Below are 20,343 nucleotides of genomic sequence, written 5' to 3'. Positions count from 1 at the left end.
ATATAATTTTTTCATCTAAACTACCTTGTTGATAGTTTCCTTTATTTGAGATTCTAGGGGTAAGAATATCATTTCTTATTCTTTTTCCTAATTCTTTATTGAAAATATCTGTTCTTTCAATAATTTTACCCATATTAGCTGGTGAATTATTCTTAAGGATTTTTATCTCTTCTTCTATTAAATTTACCTTAAGAGTTATATGCCTTTGCATAGCTAAAAGGTCATCTAAATTATTTAAGACTTTTTCCATAAATTCTTTGTTATTCATTTTTAAACAGATTATTGTCTAATTTGAATTCTAGATGCCAAATTTCTTGTTCTAAAAGGAAAATAGTTTTCTTTTGATGAAATATTGACTGTTTGCATACTCCTGCAAATTGATTATATGCATATCTTTCTTTTCGGATGTTAAGTTCTTGTTTTAATTATGGTAATAATTTTAAAGCTTGTTCTTTATTCATATTGATTAGATGAATGTTAGAAATCAATATTTCCAACGGTCAGGCGGATGTTTAAACCTGATCTTATCATAATTAGGTGGTATATTCCTCATTCTTCTAGATTTTAGATGAATTATTAATTTTGCCTCTAAGAATATATATATATATATATTCTTATTGGGTTATCGGTTTATCCAATAAGAAAAAATCGAACCGAACCAATAACCCAGTAATTTTTTTTTATAAAACCATTAAAAAATCGTTAACCCAATAACCCAATAACAATAAACCAATAACATTTTTATCGATTTGGTTTATCGATCGGTTCGATTTTTGAACAGCCCTACCTATGAGACTTGCATGAAGAATTATAAGCTAAGCTAATTAGTTTCTATTATGGCCGCAAAAATAATGATGATTAAAGAAAGGCTTTGATTTTCTCTGAGTGCACAAGTAAAACAGTTTTTGGTTAACCACAAGGTTGGTGTTGTGGTTCAACACCTCACCCCTTATGCAAGAGATTAGGACGAACCCCCAACCTCCCCACCTCTGGTGAATGGAGAAAACTCTGTGGCCAATTCCCTACCGCTTAGTGTGCTGACAGTGAAACGGAGAATTAGTCTCACGGCTGCCGGCTGTGGAGATACTTGGGAAACAAAAAAAAAACAGTTTTTGTGTGGTATCTCAAATTTGTTTGTTTCGAGTCTTTACAGTTTCTACTTTAATGTTCTATTTGTGTCTGCATGCAACTTTTAACTTACCACATTGCCAGTGTGCCTCACCTTATGCTAGGAACAGGCATCATACATTAAGGGACACATAAGGAATCGCTTGAACTAAAAGAACGATCCTTGTCCTACGTCGGTATGAAGCTAATTGCAAGGGCTAGCAAACATTTATCCTGGTTCTTGAACACATAAAAATTGAAACAGTACAAACGATGACCCCTTTATCTTCAATGAATGTATAACTGTACAATTGATCACAACCTTTGTTCCAATGAAACAAATAATATGTTCCGAAGTTTCACCCAGTAAGATTTAAAAGAACACTCGTTATCAAAATTGCTTCAGCATGGGAATTAAGCTGTACAAAGTCGAGTTCATATTAAAATTAAAGCACACACTGAGTAATTATGACTTCACTGAAATAAATATGATGTAATGGATCAAACAATCACTAAATGCTATGTACAATTCGAGTCGGAAGTACAACAAGATCAAGAGAATAACTAAACCTTTGTGTCTTAAGCTTTTCATGATTCAGCTTGCTGACTTTCTTTCTTTTGGCGCGACTTGTGGTGGATTCTTGGAAACAGTAGATCATTAAGTTGTCTTTCAGCACTATACTCTGATGAGGCCTGCAAAACAACATTCTATTACCTTTTCACGTACAATGGCTAAAAGAAAATGCAGGCACAGAAGAATACAATATGAGTGTGTTTAGTATTGAGGAAATCAACAACAAACCCAGTGTATTCCCACCTAGTGGGGTCTGGGGGGGTAAGATGTACGCAGTCCATACCTCTACCTCTGATGAAGTAGAAAGGCTGTTTCCGAAAGACCCCCGGCTCAAGGCACGAGATACCCACAAACACATAGTAAAGCATAGAAGCAGATTACATAACATAAATACGGCACTCATAAGGAATATAAAACAGAGGAAAGCAGAGGAAAGCACACAGATTCGTAATAAACATGGAACACGGAATACAGAATCATAACAGGAATAAAACCCCCACCAAGTAATTCCCTACACTAGCGACCCAAACTGGCCCTAATCCTCTGCCGTAATTCGCGTCTTCCAGACCTTCCTATCTAGGGTCATGTCCTCGGTGAGCTGTAACTGTTCCATGTCCCGCCTAATCACCTCACCCCAGTACTTCTTCGGCCTACCCCTACCCCGCCTAAAACCATCCAACACTAGCCTCTCACATCTACGGACCGGAGCATCCATGCCCCTCCTCTTCACGTGTCCGAACCATCTCAATCGTGCTTCCCGCATCTTGCACTCCACTGAAGTCACACCAACCTTCTCCCGGATAGTCTCATTCCGAACTCTATCTCCTCCAGTCAGTCCACACATCCAGCGCAACATCCGCATTTCAGCCACCTTCATTTTTTGGATGTGGGAGTTCTTAACTGGCCAACTCTCCGCTCCATACAGCAAGGCCGGACGGACTACCACCCTGTAGAATTTGCCTTTAAACTTGGGCGGCACCTTCTTATCACACAGCACCCCCGACACGAGTTTCCACTTCATCCATCCCGCCCCAATACGGTGCGAGACATCCTCGTCAATCTCACCGTTACTCTGGATCACGGACCCGAGATACTTGAACTTATCCCTCTTACATACCTCCTGTGCTTCCAGCTTCACTACTACCTCATTCTCCCGCCTCACGTCATTAAACTTGCATTCCACATACTCTGTCTTGCTTCTGCTCACCCTGAGACTCAAGAGTTTGCCTCCACACCTCTAATTTGTCATTCACACCCCCTCGAGTCTCATCTATCAGAACTACATCGTCTGCAAAAAGCATATTCCTTAAATGTTTTGATAGCTTAAATGTTTTGGAAACTATATTCCTTAAGAATACATTTTCCTCTAAATTTTTTGGAAATAACTTCCCAGGCAAGAGGAGGGAAGTCATATTCCATAACTATCCCCTGTCATTTCTAACTGATGGTTTCAACCCCCCACCCCACCCCACCGTCACACACCGTCACTCAACCCCCACTCCCTTGCACCACCATCTCAAACCCCCTGGCCCCACCCCCTAAGAGTTAGTTATGTAGCGTTATTTTTTTTGGAAAATTATTTTTTGCTGACCTACCTAACACCAAAAAATTGTATAAGAAAATCAATTAATTTCCCATGAATTTTCTTTAATACCAGAATGTCTTCAAAGTCTCTTGCTCAGAAGAAATAAGAACAAAAACGGACTACCTTCGGTAGTAGAACATTTGATCCCAATAACCTAGAAGGTTTAGGATCTGAGATGAACAAACATGAGAAAATGTATGCACAAACCGCCTTTCCCTTATCTATATTCAATCTGAGTTATCAAATTTTCACATAGGATCCCCTTAAATTGGCTTTACATTAAATTTCAAGTTTTAGCAGTTGCAGACATAATTGAGTAAATAGAAATGTGCCCTCTCTAATTGCATGAGGTTTAAATAAAGTAGTCACACACTTCAAGTTCGCATCAGAGCATGCAAAAGTCTTCCATTCATGTTTCACTGTCACCCTTAAGTTCTAACATCAACAGCAATGCACAGTCCCAACAACTTGGGGTCGCATGTCCCATGTTTCTCACAACTACTCTTCATCGCAAAGAAATTTACACATGTTTGGCCAATAACAAAAAATTAGGCATGCATGTGAGGGTATGCCAATTGCAAGGCATAATTATGCCTCTCTAACAGATTAAAGGTGAGGTGGTCACACACATCAACAGTGGTGTCTAACTTCTGGTACCCACTAGATAGAGCCTGCTCTTCAGGTTTGTGTCAAAGACTTTGATCCACAAAGAAGGAACACATTTATGACATAATAGATATGCAACACGACTAGAAATTATGGAGTCCCGAAATGCTAAGAAGACAACGTATAAAACTATCTTACCCGCTTTCTAAATGAAAACCGTAGTGTTTGGACTTGTGTCCCAGAGGAAACTCTCAAGTCAAAACCAAGGCTGTCCACACCAATCATAGACACCTCCTGCCATAAATTGCAATAAGAAACTTGAGATGAATTCCCCAGCGAGAGTCATACTTAACAGAAGATCTAGTTCGGTATAAGACACATTTCCATCACAAACACAGCCAAGTGCTGCACACTAGAAAAATAAATACATAACCAGAACCAAAATTCGTGTTTTTCAATTTAAAATGTTGACTACAATATTAGCCATTGTTATCAGTAAAAAAAAGTTTAATTGAGGTTTAGGATATTTATCTTCTTTGTTTTCATGACCGTGGTGTCCGGGCTAGCTTTCCCGCACCTCGAGTAATTCTACGGTATACCTGCTGCCACTTTCCGCCAGCAACAGGTACCAGGTCATACGCTGTCCACCAAGACTAGAACAGATGGGAAGAATCACCTAGTGTTTTTTTGTCTCTGCTGGGATTTGAACTTGAGACCTCATGGTTCTTAACCCACTTCATTGACCACTAGACCACACCCTTGGGTGGGGATTAGGATATTTATTTTTCAATCACATGTTGTTCAGGTTTCTCTCTTTTTTTTTTTTTATAGGTAAAGTTAATGTTCAGGTTTCTCTTCTTATCCGATCTTTTCAAATTTTCTCCAGTGCATGAGAAAGGGGGGTTGAGTTGCAAGGTTTGCTTTATATTACTTTCCCTGTAGGCCAATCTCTGACTTGTACAGCAATGAACTTCTGAGGATAGAAAAACAAGTAAATCTACTGATCTCAGGACAATGTTTGAATCTGAGATTACAGGCTGAAGGGACATACCTCTACCTGAATTCCCTTGCATCTCCAACAGAGAGATCTAAGAGCTTGCGTAGTTTTCTCTCCAGAAGCTTTAAGCCGAGATATTATTTTGGCAGCTGAATGTGCTATTGCATCAGGCCTAGCTCTCCTAAAATCATCTAACTCAACAAAGATCTGTGAGCAACAAAATAAAAAAACATAAACTTGGTAATCCCAGAATAATGGTGAATACGTAAACTGTAAACAGGATCTCCCACAAGAAGAAAATGGACAAAGCATGGAAATTTCATTTGAAACAATTAAAGCAAAAAAGAATATCCCATGAATCTTGTCTACGAGACACTTGGTAGGGAAAATCCCACAGTGAAATCATCATATCTTTTTTATAATCCATCACGAGATCAAACAGTTTCAGAGTCCTGCTTATGGAGTCAACTCCGGAACTAGCTTTCAGTTTTGCATAAAAATGTGTATAATCCAGCACAAACATTTTTCCTGTTAAGGAATCGAATGAAAACGAGTAACCCTTTTTTCTTCTTTCTGTTCTAATGATAGTTATTCCCTCATATTCCTGTCTTGTTGAATTGTCATTCATTTATTGTTGCTCTCTTGGCCATCAGAACTTATTAAAGTCCACAATGATTTCCATAGTTCATGACAATAAGTTTCGAGATGACCAACATAATTACTATAAATACAGAAATTTCACTACATAAACTGAGAACGCGCAGAATGAAGAATGGAATGTTAACCAACATCATTCAATGTTGAGCCTCATAAAACCTAAACACTGTTACCTGATTCCCATTGGTAGATATTAACTGAATTCTGATCATCTCTATCTTGTAAAACGAAGTTCCATTTCCTAGGTTTTCATTTTTTTCCAATTCTTCCCAACTTTGGATATCTTGTGATGATCCACTCTCATGTTTGTGGCCATTTATTTGAATACCACCCTTTTCTTTGTGCTCGTCGTCTTTTTCTAACTGGTTTAAGTCAGAGTCACTCAACGTATCTTCAGATATCTGCTTTTGGATAGTAGTGTGCTCTTCCAGGAAGGATGGCCTTAGAAGGCCTTGTATAGCAAGACCTGCAGGAGGCTGGTCCATAAAATCTATAGGATCATCCGTCACAACCTGAGCAGTAAAGTAGACCACAAACGAGAAGCGTTAAATTAATAATTAGATAACAGATGCAAAAGGTTTATGCCAGCATGTCATATGCATGTGCAGAAAACTGAATGCTTTAATGTGCCAATTTCACTCAATAGGAAGTTAATTTAATGCCCTTCTTAAATTTAACTTTGACTTTCCATGGCGTGAAATCAATGATGTAGAGAATCACCTCAGCAATCTTTTTGGCAAAATACATTGGATGAGAAGAGCGCATGGTTTCTAATTTAGCCCAATCCCCCAATGACCCATCAGAATCCCCATCCTGATCTTCATCATCAAGAATGGCAACCCAATCCTGTGAACAAGCATTTTAACTAATTCATTAAATGGAAAGTGCAGTTACTCACATTCTAAAAAGTAAAAGAGTTGAAATATAAACAAGTACGTTGTCATAGTCACTGTCACCATCATCATCATCATTGTCATCTGCATCGAGGTCATCTTCGTCATCAATATCACTGTCCTCGTCGTCAAAATCATCTATGCCATAATCAACTTCAGACTGACCAAATGACTCTAGTTCACTTAGCATTTCAGCAGTATCGAGGCCAATAATTACTTGCTGCATCGTATTTGAAATTTAAGCAAGCATTCAGAACACTTTTCTTATCAACTTTTGGTTATTTACTACCTAGCAAGGTAACACAAAAGCAGACTTTTTTTAATGAAATTTAAAAAACAGACTTATGCCAGCTTCATCATAGGTACTAACATTATGCATACACATAGCTTCCTCTCGCTATTCAAAAGCCTTTTTTTTTTCCTTTCCTGGAATGCTAAAAGAGTTCAGAGATAGTTGGAACCAACAAAAATGTGTAAAAGCAGACTTCCAGTTTGTCAATAAATAATTGATATTTGAAGACAGACAAGTAATTATGTGATAGAACAATCTTTCCATAGGAAGATGATTATCGAAACAACAACCCAGAAATTGCTTTATCCAGACAAATTTATCCTGTGTGGTAGATTAACTAGAATAGAACAACTTGCATCATCGTACATTGATGACATGAAATTTCGCAAAAGATATATTCTTACAGCTTGGAAAATTGTTTGAACTAATAAGAAACATATATCAAACACAGCAGAATCATTTTGGAGTACTTATAGAGTCTAGAGAAGACAGAATGCTCTTGTCTAATCTAATCAAAAAAATGTGAAGGAATAATTCATCAAAGAACCATTATATAGACACTGAAAACAAAGAGAACTTTTTAACTTCAATGTCCATACCACAACGTTTTCTTCAGCTGTCAAAGTTTGTAGGATGTCCTCATCATTCTTGACTTGAAAGTAGATGTCTGACCAAAAGGCATAGCACATAAAGCTTCATGACGACCAAGAAGTAATAGTGGCAGGAAAATATGCTAAATGAAAAGAATTGAGCAGCTTACTTCCAATTTCATCAGTTATATAAGGCAAGTCTGGCCAGAAAATGTTCTCATGCACTTCATTGTTGACTACACCTGAAAACATGAGTGTTGCTTTGCTGTTTACCTACATATCAAGTGGGAAAACCAATATTAGCTTTCCGAAGACAACCAGCTACAATGATAAGTAGCTATCCGAGTTCATCAGTTATCTGGCCAGGAAAGGTTCTCATGCACTCCATTATTTACTAAACCAGTAAACATTATGTTGCTCTGCTGTATAACTAAAATTACCGTGGAAAAAGAAATACTACTATTATATTTGCTCGTGGCAGGGTAGAGGGAAAGACAAACGATATTAAGAGCCTAGGACTGATATCCTGACACTGGAAGTTTGTACAACTACCCTCAGACCACCATGAATGACCCTGGATGCTATCCACCTTCAGTTAATAGCAAAAAGCATGATAAGCATAGTGCAAAATCAACGCTGAATTGAACTACCAGTAAAGTTATTTAATTTTCAAAAATTTAACAAGTAAACTTGATCACCAAGGGAATTGTGAAACAATAGTTCAAAATCTTAAATGATCTCAAACTTTCTGTTGTTTATAATTTTTCCAACAGCTTATGGCAAAAATCTCTTTACATTTGCATGAAAAGCAGTATATCCATCCGTAAGCTCTCCATATATTATTGTCATAAGCAATTTCAAGAAAAAGATGGAGTAATTCTTTTTGTAAGTAATTGGAAGCTAAGAGGACAGTCATTATTACCTCAATGATTGTTCTAGCAGTTTCAGCTGGCGTCAATTGAGCTTCTTCATTCTCCCCATTTTCCGAATCCGAAATGTCTTCAAACGGATGATACCGGGATGGCTTCGCATTCTGTTTCACCGGTCCAGAATTCGCACTAGATTGATCCCTCGCACTTGCTTTAATTCCACATTTTCCCTTATCAATTCTTATTCTTCCGCCACAATGCTCCTTTGTCAATCTCCTTAACTTATCCCTACAAACAAAAAGTACAAACACCGCAACATATTTTGAGCTTGCACTGTGTGCAATGTACTGTTAGGGCTGGTTTAACTAATTCCGGATAAGTTATACCGCGATAATTATCAAAAACTCATTCTAAAATTAATTACTCGTACCAAATGAACACTTAGTATATTAATGAGCTGGATCAGTAATAGGAGAAGTAGTACCGAGAAATGAAGAAGCTGTCGGACTGAGATAACCGGCGGGAGGTGCGGTTGAAGCTACAGGCGGGGAAACGGACGGCGACAGCAGCGGCAGGTTCTACCATAAACATTTTTCAAGTTTTCGGCAACTAAGGAAATTGAATTAGGCAGTGAAATAGAAGCAAAAGTATGGGTATTTTCAAAGATCTTGTTCGTCCATCGCTCTGTGATTGGGCGTTGTGCTTCTCTTATTATCCGTTTGAAAGCGCGGCGCATGTTTCTTCTTCTTTTATTCATTTCATTGCAGATATATGCGATAAAAGATTCCATTTCCCATTTCCTATACCGTCCCTACAACTGAGTCCACCTGCGAAACTAGCAATGTGAAGTTACCATAATGCCCTTGAGGATCATTTGGTTTACAATTATAACCCCTCCAACTGAGAAAATATCTCACTTCATCATGCGTTGAAACGAATCTCTTTCTCTCTTGAGAAGCCATTAAAACATACTGACTTTCAACTGTCAATTAACTGTACGCACGGCGACGGAGTCAAAATTTTTACTATTAGGATTCTGAATATAAAGAGGTTAATAATATTTATTATATGTACATAAAAAGTTATTTTTGCCATTTTATTTATGAAGGGGTTCGGATGAACCTCTTGATGTATCGTGGTTCGTTGTGAGCATTATTTGGTAGTTATTGCAGCTTTTTGATTTTGTTCTCTTCCATGCTGTAGTCATTTTCTTTTTGCTGTGGAGTGTATGGATAAGGTTTAATACGAGGGAACTGGGTTTTTTTTTTTGACCCAGTTGAGTATTATTTTGTTATCTAATTCTTGGATTGGATGGTGCAGGAGTTTCGACTGATGTTTTTTATTCTTCACTGAGAATGCTTTGTTTGAGGTATTCTTCGGTAATTTTTACTACTAGAAGGCAGGAAATAATCCAACTCCCCAAGAACTATAATCGTAACATTGTGGTAAGATTCTGCAGAGTTTTTAAAGTCTACCAAATTAATTGTTCCTCCTCTGGCCGCTGCTATGTCATAAGCTCTATCTATATATAGGCTCAGCTGCTAGCTGCAGTGTTAATGTCAAGATGTTTGAAAGCTAAGTTGCACGGACTCTTCAGTTTCGATTCAATACTTGTGTTGGATTCTCCAAAAATACACTACTTTTGGAGAATTTGACACGAGTCTCGATGACAGCTTTGAAGAGTCCGAGCAACTTAGTTTGAATATAATTAAAGAAAAGGATTAAATATCAATATCTTCTCTGTTCAGAGAAGCTATTTAAAAAGAACAAAAAAATAGATAAACTCTATGGCAACTGTAAAGAACTTCAATTTTAAAAGAAATATGTTCAATTTGGGTTTCTATGATGCATTATTGTTTGCCTTGTCTTCCTTTTTCTCTTCTAGGTAAGAACTTCTCTTCTCTATTTCCTCTGTTTTTGCCCTTCAAGTCACCACTCGGTCATAATTCTGATGTTTCCCAGGTGTGCGAAGCTAAAGGTCCACGACCAAGGTATCCTCGAGTGTGGAAAACTAAAAGGAAAATAGGGACCATTTCCAAGTCGGTGAAGCTTGTTGAGTGTGTAAGATTATCTCTTTTTAGTTTCTTTTTGTTTTTTAGGTCTGATTTGCAAACAGAACATCTCAATGTTATCCGCTTTAACATGAGGTTTGCCGCAGTGTAACATGCGAGGTTCTTATCTTAGTTGCCCTTCTGTATCCGCATTAATCAAGAAGCTATACTGTTGACACACCCCCTCCATGTACAGGCACCTGCGTGCTGAATAATATAACATAAGTTTGGTTTTAACAGAATTTAGGTGACTTTTGGATTTTCTTTTCATAGATAAAGGGATTATCAAATGTAAAGGAAGAAGTCTACGGAGCTCTTGATTCTTTCATTGCATGGGAACTGGAGTTCCCTTTGATTACAGTGAAGAAAGCATTAAAAATTCTTGAAAATGACAAGGAGTGGAAAAGGATAATTCAGGTATCATCTAATCTGGTGCCCCAATTTTTCATTCCTTAAAAGGTTTATCAGGTCCTAGTACAAATTGTATCAATCGAGAATATCTAATTATAGGTGACCAAGTGGATGTTGAGTAAGGGTCAAGGGAGAACAATGGGAAGCTATTTCACGTTGTTAAATGCCTTGGCTGAGGATGGAAGACTTGAGGAAGCTGAAGAGCTTTGGCTGAAACTATTCTCTCAGAATTTGGAAAGCATGCCTCGTATTTTCTTTCAGAAAATGATAGCCATATACTATCAGAGAGAGATGAATGAGAAGATGTTTGAGGTATCCTTCATTTTTTATGCCTTCCCTTTTTCTAGCTTTTGTACTCGTTCTCTTCAATTTATTACCTTGGTACTTCTCTTTTATGTCCTTGGAATAGAGCCTTTTCTTTCACACATGATCCATGAGTCCTCTGGAATCAAACATGAATCATATCATCTCCCATTGTCATTCTATTGTCAACTCGAGCATGCATCCTTGATGCTGAAAGATGTATCTTTTGTTAAGTGATTTCTTTCGGTTGTAATGGAACAGCCAAACTATATGCTACAAGACTTTGGCAATTAAGAAGCATTATGTGTGTGTTTTTCCCCTCTTTTTTTTTTTGGTGAAGTTAAGAAGCTAGCAATGTATTAATACATCAGTAAGGATTGTGCAAAACCTTAAGTACAAAGGAAGCAATGGAAAACATAGAATTTTAGAGAATTGGCTCTCCGAAAACAAATACATGAAGGGAAGCTTACATTTTATCTCTCGAGTCATTCTTATTTTGGTCCGTCTTCAACCACAGTGAGAACACTTAATTTTTCGATTTGAATGGAACTCTAGTTTAGTTCTTGTGATAGAAGAGTCAACAATATCATATAGAAACTTAAATGTGTTGTTGCTTTTTGTCTCACGTCATCCCTTCTTTTAAGCCAATGTCTCAATACCACACAGCCTTCTTCGTATACAAATTCCTTGAGGTTGCTAAGACATATTTAAGAGATGGTAGCAAGTTTGCTATATGTGAGGAAGTTAGAGGGTGCTTAGGGAATGGCTAGTGAAGAGAGCAATTTGAAGTTAGTAACTGCCAATAGAACTGTCTATATTGCAATAACTAAGCTAACTCAAATCTGATATGTTGAAGTTACAGATTAAGCACAGAAATACAGGAAGGAATATTGAAATTAGCTGGAAAGAAAGTATTTCATATAATAAACACGGCTTCAGTGGATGATTTCAGCAGAATCTGTACGTGTAAAATAGATTAAGTTTTTGACATAATCAATGGAGACCTAATAATGCCCCTACAAAGTATCTTAAAAAAGGATATCATATATGAAGCCTGAAAATTGTAAGTAAAAGTTTACATGATCTCTAATGGTAAGTTTAAGCTGAGTCAGTTAACTTGTGAAAATCTGCCAGCGACACCATGGAAAATGCCTCTCGTCCTGGTTTTAATATCACAGGTAGCCTTTTCATTTGCTGATTACTGCATGTAGACTTTCTAACTGCTAACTACTATTCTATTCCAAGTTTATGAGTATTCAATTTTGTTAAGTGTCTTAGATTTTTCTTCATTCAAGGTTGGCAACTTTCTTAGTGGCATTTTGTGTCACTTCCCAAAATAACCCCTAGGCATGACTGACTCCCGATAACACCACTTGCCGGGAGAACCAATTTTCTATACATTCACAATATCTACAAACACTGAGCTAAAGGCATGTGCAACTTCAAGTGCGTGAAAATATTATTAAATGCAAAGTAATCATCCACCCGGTTACCGTAATACGATTTATGAAAACAACAATACTTAAATAATAACTCTCTAGCCTCAAATCCCACACCAAGACCATGGAGCATCTAAACAGAGTTACATGAGTTCAACTTTTGGGCATGCAAACCCAATTTAAGAATTATAATCTAAAAATAACTAAAGCTAGATGTCTGCCTCCGCGAACAATGCGAAGGCTCACCTTAGCAACAGAATCCACATGTAAATACTGTCAGCCACAAGCCTCTTTCTCCGCAACCGTATCTGCAGATATGCAAGTAAGGAGTGAGCTATATCTAAATATAACCCAGTAAGATCCTCTACTCGCTACTTTAATACTCCTGGAACAAGTGTTAGAAAATACAAGGCACGACAAAATACATAAGTAATATGTACATTATATCTCTCATAAGGTAATGTTAATAAGATCCAAAGGAAGTTCAAAAATGCCACTCTATATCTCAACTCAATCCACTCTCACGACTCGTGATAAACGACAGTGAAGGTGATCGGCCTAGCACCCCGACAAGTCCACGACAGCGTATATAATGCCCCAAAAGTCTACTACGGCAGCATATATGTTATAATTTGAAGCTTAAGAGAAGAAAAAGGAAGGTTTCAGCAGTAGCTTTTCATTTATTCATCATACATTCATTCATACATTCATAATCAACATCTTACAAAAGACTATACTTATAAGCTACATGAGTCTTACAAGACACACTTCATAAGTCTTACAAGACACACTTCACAAAAATAAGGACTACTATTCATTTTAAAATAAACTAAACATAATATTAAAAGAAACTATTAACAAAAGACCATCAAGAAAAGATCTCATATTCTAATACTCCTCCTTGAGATTTTTCTTGCATACTCCCAGCATAGCCTTCATCTTATTCATTGGGATATCATCCATTTCATCATCTAACTCATCCTCATCAAATTTATCGTCGTCGTCATCCTCATCAAAAAAATCATCTTCATCATCCTCATCGTCAGTCAAATCATCATCCGCAGGCAAAGCAGCAAACTTGACAGCCTTTTGGTTCTGATCTTTTCCTATAGGGGGAAGTTTCAGGTCCTTGAATTGTGGGGGCAGCTTCAGATCTTTTAACCCTTTAAACTGATGCATTTCCTGCTGGTTTGACATTTGAGCTCCTCCTCTATTACCGACCATCATAGGCAGCTTCATCTGAGCACCGCTAGGATTAGCACCCATCATAGCCTTCTTCACATATAAAGTGGCTTCATTTTCACTTCTGTTGAAGCCACAATGAATGAGATGATCATCAATCTTACTGTACCATGCTCGAGGATCCTGTTTCAACGCCTTATGTAATCTGTCTTTGGGTTTGTCAACCAACTTCCAAGTGCCATTCTTCTCAATCATACCAATCTCCTCCTTCGTGGCTTCAATCCAAACTTCATGTTTTGATGCTTCTTGATAGGTATTGGGTTCCAAGATTGCAACATTGCATTTTTCATATATCTCCGAAAGGGACCTTGTCTTCAAAATTGGCGAATTAAGTGAGGATTAACCATCTGATTCTTCAGCTTCTTCTACATTTTCAGAGCCAAATGATTGTGTTTTAGGTAGCGGATTCAAGTTTAGATAACCTGCATTTTCTTTCTCATACATAGACCTTAAGGTGGCATAGTTAAAATGCCCATATCTTCTATGTCATAACCATGAATCGTCCATCCATGCAAAGTTGGCACTATCAAAATTTTCATCTACTGGAAAGGTCCTATCCATCACTCCTACTTTAACAATCAAAGTATCATCAAAATTAAAAATCAAACAATGCTTTCCCTTAAAAAGTAAGGAGTAACCTTTCGACATCATTTGGCCAACACTCAACAGGTTACATGCTAAAGAAGGAACATACAACACATCATGTATAAGCTTTGTACCTTGTTTAGTTTGAAAGGCAACTGAACCCTTTCCATGTGCTTCTAGTGTTGCACCATTTTCCATCCTAACTTTAGCTTTGATTGACTTGTCAAGTGTGTGAAACATGAGCTCATTATTTGACATATGACACGCATCCACTGTCTAGGAACCATTTGGATTAGATGGTTTTGTTTTCTTCATGAGGAGCCATAAATGAACTTTCTTCCTTTTCTGACTCTTCAGTGAAGTTTGCCTGCTGAAATGGCGTCGTTGTGGTTGATTCTGCTTGGCCCTACAATTCTTCTCAATATGACCCATTTTTCTGCAAAATCTGCATTGAATTAATGGCTTTCCTTTGAACCAACAATCCTTTTCTTGATGATTGGTTCTTTTACAGTAGAGGCAAGGTGGAAACCTTCCTTTTTTCGAAGATTCCGTCCATGGCTTTCTCTCTGCTACTTTATCTCCTTCCATTCTCCTATTGTCCTTTACAGGTTGCTTGCCTTTGTGCTTTGCTTGAAATGCCATTTCTTCTACTTCTTCATCTCTTATACTTGTTCTTTGTTCTTGGGCTTGCAACTTGCTAATCAGCTCTGCAACGAATAAAATCTTCAAATCACAAGATTCCTCTATTGCTGAAATCTTGGACTCGAACCTTGCTAGTAAGCTTATCATCATCTTCTCCACCACCTTTGAATCTGGAAAACTTTCACCAAATAATCTTATCTTGTTTACAATTTCCAGAAGTTTCGCAGAGTACTCCTTCATGGTATCTCCTTCTTTCACCCTTAACATCTCAAATTCTCTTTTGAGAGTTCAGAGTTTGACAGATTTCACTCTGTCACTTCCATCGAACTTCTCTTTCAGCTTCTCCCATACTTTTTTAGGTGCTTCACAAGCCATTATTCTTGTGAAAATCACATCTGAAAGTGTTGAATGAAGACAAGTGAGAGCCTTTGGTTTCTTGGACTTTGCATCTTCATAATTCTTCATTTGTGCTATAGTTGGATTTGGTCCCAATGGAGGGGGATCGTTTTCACTTTCAACTGCTTCCCATAGACTATGAGCTTTAAGATAAGCCTTCATTTTTATCACCCATATGTGATAATTTTTTCCTATAAACACAGGACCTGCACCCAAGAAGTTGTTGGATGCCATGTTACTGCTGTTTAGGTCTCTTTTTTTATAAGATCTGAAAAAAACTCATCTTTAAGCCTTCGCAGATCCTTCAAGAAGATCGGCTCTGATACCACTGTTATAATTTGGAGCTTAAGAGAAGAAAAAGGAAGGTTTCAGCAGTAGCTTTTCATTCATACATTCACCATACATTCATAATCAACATCTTACAAAAGACTATACTTATAAGCTACATGAGTCTTACAAGACACACTTCACAAAAATAAGGACCACTATTCATTTTAAAATAAACTAAACATAATATTAAAAGAAACTATTAAACAAAAGACCATCAAGAAAAGATCTCATATTCTAACAATGTACAAGCCCCTAACATATTACGACAGCTATGTATGCCCCTAGAGACTATAACGGCAGCGAAGAAAATATGTTCAACGCCCCAACATCACCTCACATATTATCACTAAGCAGCTCTCACTAAACTTTACAAATACATATCCACAAATAATCAATACCACCGATTCTACCAAGCCGCACGCTTGTTCCAATACATGGACTAGGCAGAAAAATATATTTTTTATAAATCAGATTTGAAAAGCAAGTATCACAGTTTAAAGTCTCACTTACCTCGCTAATGACAAGTTCCACAATCTCACTATGCGTAGAACACCAACCAAATAGCCTTTAATGGCTTCAATCTATGCAAAATGTTAAATAACGATATCAATTATAATATTCGGAGTCAAATCCCAATATCCCTATTGTTCAAGGTTAAAGCTAAACCTTAATATCTCACATCATTATCCATGAATTAAGGATAATCTAATTAGGGAAGGCTGCCAAAACAGAAATTTTCAAAATAATAACCAATGCTTTCTAACCCATAATGTAATTAAGTTCACTGTTTATATTTCTACCACGAAGAAGCCAATAATTGCTCTCATCACCAACCAATCATTGCTTTAATCATGATTATTTCCTATTGGATGATTGCTTAAAGTAATAACAATTTAGCAACTAAAAGTCAAAGAAAAACAACTTCAGGGGTAATTGGTTGGGATCGTTCCTGCTATATTCTTCTTCTTCTTTGTTTTTTTTTTCAATACCAATTCAGCATTAACAAAAATAATCCCTTCACTTCAGACCAATCATAAGCCCCAATTAATTCTATTCTATCACTTAACATTATGAACAAACACCTGCACTAATATTGGCTGCCCTACTGAACAAGTATTTTAATTTCCATGCCAAAGAACAATGAAAAAGTTCTTACCTTTACAACTGTAGCTTCAATCCCACTTCTGTATTCTTAAACTTAAACGTTTTTCTCGTACACTGCTTGTTGATATCTCCCGGGAATAAAGGAAGCCATATATATATAGCCCAAGTATTTGCTTGTAACGTTAGATGCATGAAACTGAAGGAGACTTTTGGCTGGACTTTTTAATTCCCTTAATTAACATTAATAACTGGTTAAAATTACCAATTAACCCTTCTTTTTTAAAAAATTAACAAGTTGGGCTATTGCATTTTGTGTTCAAGTTGTACAATTTGGTTTTGTAAGTATCAAAGTATAGAGACCTTGAATGTTATTTACTTTGGTCGCAACTGGCTTTGCTACACTAGGTTCTCCCGACGGCTCTATGTACTGTTCCCTTCGATAAAGTGAATTGCGCTGTTTTGGTCGGAGAATCTCGATGTCTGAGGTCGAGCATCTACGCTCTCTTTGGTCAAGGCTAGGTCCTTTTATGTATCCACTCTCGTCAATGGGCATTGTCAATGATGTCTTGTTATCTCAAGACACTCTATGATTATCCCTTTTTGACTGGCCTTGTGATTCTTGTTATAGAATGTAGTGCCCAACAGGCTAAAGGAAGGGATAGAATCTCTCATTTGTATCTCTCTCTGTATACACTTATCATAGTGGAATTCGTCCTTCTGACCAAATTTCTGTCTCTTCCTTTTTTCTTCTTTTGCCTTTACTATATTATTTAGTCATCTTGTTCAATCAAATTTATTCTTCGATCTCTTCTGTTGTCATAACAAACTTGTGTCAAAGCCTTAGGTTTTGTGTTTGCACTGTGGTATTTTTCACAATTATTGGTAGTCTTAATTGTGTGTTTCCCATCACTTCCGGATTATAACTAAATATCATGAGGGAATATGAGTTAATACCCTTTATGCTTAGCCATCTTGAGGGTTACAATGGATGGAAAGTGAATCCCTCACAACATGTTGGATAAGTGGGTTGGTGCGTTCAACTTAGGGCAAGATTTGGCTTGCAAAAGTAAGTGCTATGCTAGGTCGAGGGCAAGCTAGTACAGGGTTTGGTACAAGTATTGCACCAAAACAACCACTTCAGGAAATAGGTTTTGATACCTCCCGTCACGGGGGACATTATTCTCCAAAAGTTAGCATCTAGCATTAGGTGATGCCAAAACTAGCACAGGGCATCCTCAAGCTTCTTTGTGAGAGTTCAAGTGGAGGTGGAGAAAGCCACCATATAACTGAATGCATCTACATACTTTTGCTTCAACCGTTTTGGCTCGAGAGAAGGTATTGATAGCATTTGGAAGTGTTCGTGTTTTTTTACTCTCTCTGTTAATTGACACTATATTTTGGTGGGAACCTTTTTTTTTCTTACATGAACCATCAATGTATTGTATTCATAACTGAATTAATGTCTCATGTCTTGTTTCATTGCTAATATCTGGATTCATTTTCATCTGTAGATATTTGCAGACATGGAAGAACTTGGTATTAGGCCGACTGTGCCAGTTGTCACAATGGTGGGAAATGTTTTTCAGAAACTTGGAATGTTGGACAAGTACCAGAAATTGAATAAGAAATATCCACCTCCAAAGTGGGAATATCGATACATAAAAGGAAAGAGGGTCAAAATAAGAACAAAAGATCTCGATAAATCTCACAATCATGGTGTTGTAAACAAGTCTGAAGAGGTGGATGAGTCAGAGTTCGACGAGAACTCACAAGATCAAGCAGATGAAGTTGATGAAGATTGTGTTGAGCAACTCAAAGAACTTGATGAGTGTGAACCTGGTGAAATATCAACTGTACCTAGTGAAACAAGGGAATCCTCTGTGTCAACTTAATGATTTAAATGCCTATAAATTTCTCATTGTTCCGACATTTATTACTGTTTTCCCTCTCGTGTGCTTTGAATTTAACTGCTCATCGCCAAATGAACCTAGAGGAACACCCAAAACCATAGCTGTAATTAAAGTCAATCTGCCCCATGATGAAAATGGATATTCAAGTGAAATGAGAGGGTCAGAATCAAGTGAGAACTTTTAAACCTGCAAGATTTATCGAGTGATGGCTGCTCTGTAAGTAAAGGTGGCAAAAGTTCATGAAATATGGTCTGCCAAGTATAGGAATGATTTACCAGAATGAACATGGAAATGTTTGTTTCTGACCTAGACCTTGTTTATCATATGGACAAAACTTCAAGTTTAACAAGCTTTCCACATAGAAAACACTTTTTGACTGTTTAACATTAGAAAGTTTGTCCATGGAGCAGCAACAACAACAACATGCCCTGTAAAATTTCACAAGGTCAGAAGAAGGTTAAGTGTACGCGAACCTTACCACTACCTCGGAGAGGTAGAGAGGCGATTTTTAGAAGACCTTGGCTCAAGTGTAGCAAATCCAGGTAAAAAGAATAGGAAAATAGGGAAGAAAATATAACAACTAATTAGCCACAAAAAATAATACTCAACCACAAAATAGTGTGATAATCGGAACACAATAAACAACAATAATGATGAATATCTACGACTAAAACCAAATCTATCATACTGCGATGCACGACAACACTCCTACCCAACTAACCTTCCTACTTTAATACGTGTCCTCTATATCCCCTAGCTAACATCATGTCCTCAGTAATCTGAATATGTGTCATGTCTTGTCTAATCACCTCACCCCAGTACTTCTTTGGCCTAGCTCTACCCTTCTTCGTACCTACAATATCCAACCTTTCACAGCTCCTCAATGGGGCGTCTGAACCTCTCCTAATAATATGTCCAAACCATCTTAATCTCGCTTCCCTCATCTTGTCCACCACTGAGGCTACTCCCACCTTATCTCGAATAACTTCATTCCTAATTCTATCACACCTAGTATGTCCACACACACATCTCAACATCCTTGTCTCTGCAACATGCATCTTCTAAACATAAAGAGTTTTTAACTAGCCAACACTCTGCCTCATATAACAATGTCTGTCTAACCATAGTTTGACCATGGAGCAATTGAGGGTAATTTCCTTAAGTTCTAGGTAGGGACTGACCATCCATTCCGATCTCTCAAATTCAGCCATCTAAAAACTGGATTGATATGTTGTCCAAATTGACCCACAAAAAAATTAATAAATTCTTTTTTAATATATATCTAATAAAATTCTTTTTTTAAAATATATATATATATATATATATATATATATTGGAGAGGGGGAGAGGGGAGGGCGTTTAATATGTTACATGCAACAATAGTAAAGACCCAATTATAAGAAAACAAAGGCACTAAAACTGAATAAGAATTAAACAAGTTGAACTATGACCTATTGTTTGATCCATTTCAATCCAAGTAACTTTGATTTATCCATTTATTAGCTCAACTCATTCTACAAGGCAAGTAGCTTTAATCTAGCCATTTATTAGTTCAAATCCATCCTGACACCCCTATACAGAAGTGAACTGCAATGGATTTCTGCAGTAGTTTTTTGAAAAAAAAACTTGGCAAATAATATTTGGCTATACAATTTGTCATTATTTGACAAATATTTTCGGCAAATAATCCAAATTCTCAAATACTCAAAAAAACTAATATTTGGGCCAAATTCTATTTTTTGTAACTTTTGAAAGTGAAA

General features: G+C 37.1%; 2 protein-coding genes across 6 annotated transcripts; one reads left to right on the top strand and one right to left on the bottom strand.

The window, feature by feature from the left end:
* Positions 1 to 1,479: 1,479 nt before the first annotated feature.
* On the bottom strand, positions 1,480 to 8,940 carry LOC107863214 (uncharacterized protein At3g49140). 5 transcript variants are annotated; one of them, XM_016709032.2, is made up of 10 exons: positions 8,655 to 8,940; positions 8,224 to 8,458; positions 7,472 to 7,574; positions 7,311 to 7,378; positions 6,463 to 6,639; positions 6,247 to 6,372; positions 5,700 to 6,038; positions 4,924 to 5,076; positions 4,071 to 4,166; positions 1,480 to 1,800 (listed from the first exon to the last, which is right to left on the bottom strand). In XM_016709032.2, exons 1-10 carry the CDS (start codon positions 8,759 to 8,761, stop codon positions 1,696 to 1,698), a joined length of 1,509 nt encoding a protein of 502 aa, XP_016564518.1. In that variant the 5' UTR covers positions 8,762 to 8,940; the 3' UTR covers positions 1,480 to 1,695. The 5 variants fall into 5 exon arrangements, with proteins under 5 accessions (XP_016564518.1, XP_016564519.1, XP_047265348.1 ...); XM_016709033.2 differs by having other exon boundaries at positions 4,930 to 5,076; XM_047409392.1 differs by lacking the exon at positions 4,071 to 4,166.
* Positions 8,941 to 9,059: 119 nt separating this feature from the next.
* On the top strand, positions 9,060 to 18,602 carry LOC107863216 (pentatricopeptide repeat-containing protein At4g21190). Its single transcript, XM_016709036.2, has 6 exons — positions 9,060 to 9,220; positions 9,491 to 9,615; positions 10,133 to 10,231; positions 10,495 to 10,638; positions 10,732 to 10,944; positions 18,185 to 18,602. Exons 2-6 carry the CDS (start codon positions 9,526 to 9,528, stop codon positions 18,563 to 18,565), a joined length of 927 nt encoding a protein of 308 aa, XP_016564522.1. The 5' UTR covers positions 9,060 to 9,220; positions 9,491 to 9,525; the 3' UTR covers positions 18,566 to 18,602.
* The last annotated feature ends 1,741 nt before the right edge of the window (positions 18,603 to 20,343 follow it).

This window comes from Capsicum annuum, chromosome 3 (genome assembly GCF_002878395.1).
Source record: "Capsicum annuum cultivar UCD-10X-F1 chromosome 3, UCD10Xv1.1, whole genome shotgun sequence".
Lineage (NCBI taxonomy): Eukaryota > Viridiplantae > Streptophyta > Magnoliopsida > Solanales > Solanaceae > Capsicum > Capsicum annuum.
This window is presented reverse-complemented; position numbering and strand designations above follow the sequence as displayed.

Excerpts from the sequence above, each read along its gene's own strand:
- LOC107863214 (XM_016709032.2), bottom strand. The coding sequence starts at position 8,761 with ATGTTTATGGTAGAACCTGCCGCTGCTGTCGCCGTCCGTTTCCCCGCC. Across the intron at positions 6,373-6,462 it reads GTGACAGTGACTATGACAAC|GATTGGGTTGCCATTCTTGA; the intron begins GTACTTGTTTAT and ends GCTTGTTCACAG. Across the intron at positions 5,077-5,699 it reads TATCTACCAATGGGAATCAG|ATCTTTGTTGAGTTAGATGA; the intron begins GTAACAGTGTTT and ends TGTTGCTCACAG.
- LOC107863216 (XM_016709036.2), top strand. The coding sequence starts at position 9,526 with ATGCTTTGTTTGAGGTATTCTTCGGTAATTTTTACTACTAGAAGGCAG. Across the intron at positions 9,616-10,132 it reads ACTATAATCGTAACATTGTG|GTGTGCGAAGCTAAAGGTCC; the intron begins GTAAGATTCTGC and ends GATGTTTCCCAG. Across the intron at positions 10,232-10,494 it reads CGGTGAAGCTTGTTGAGTGT|ATAAAGGGATTATCAAATGT; the intron begins GTAAGATTATCT and ends TTCTTTTCATAG.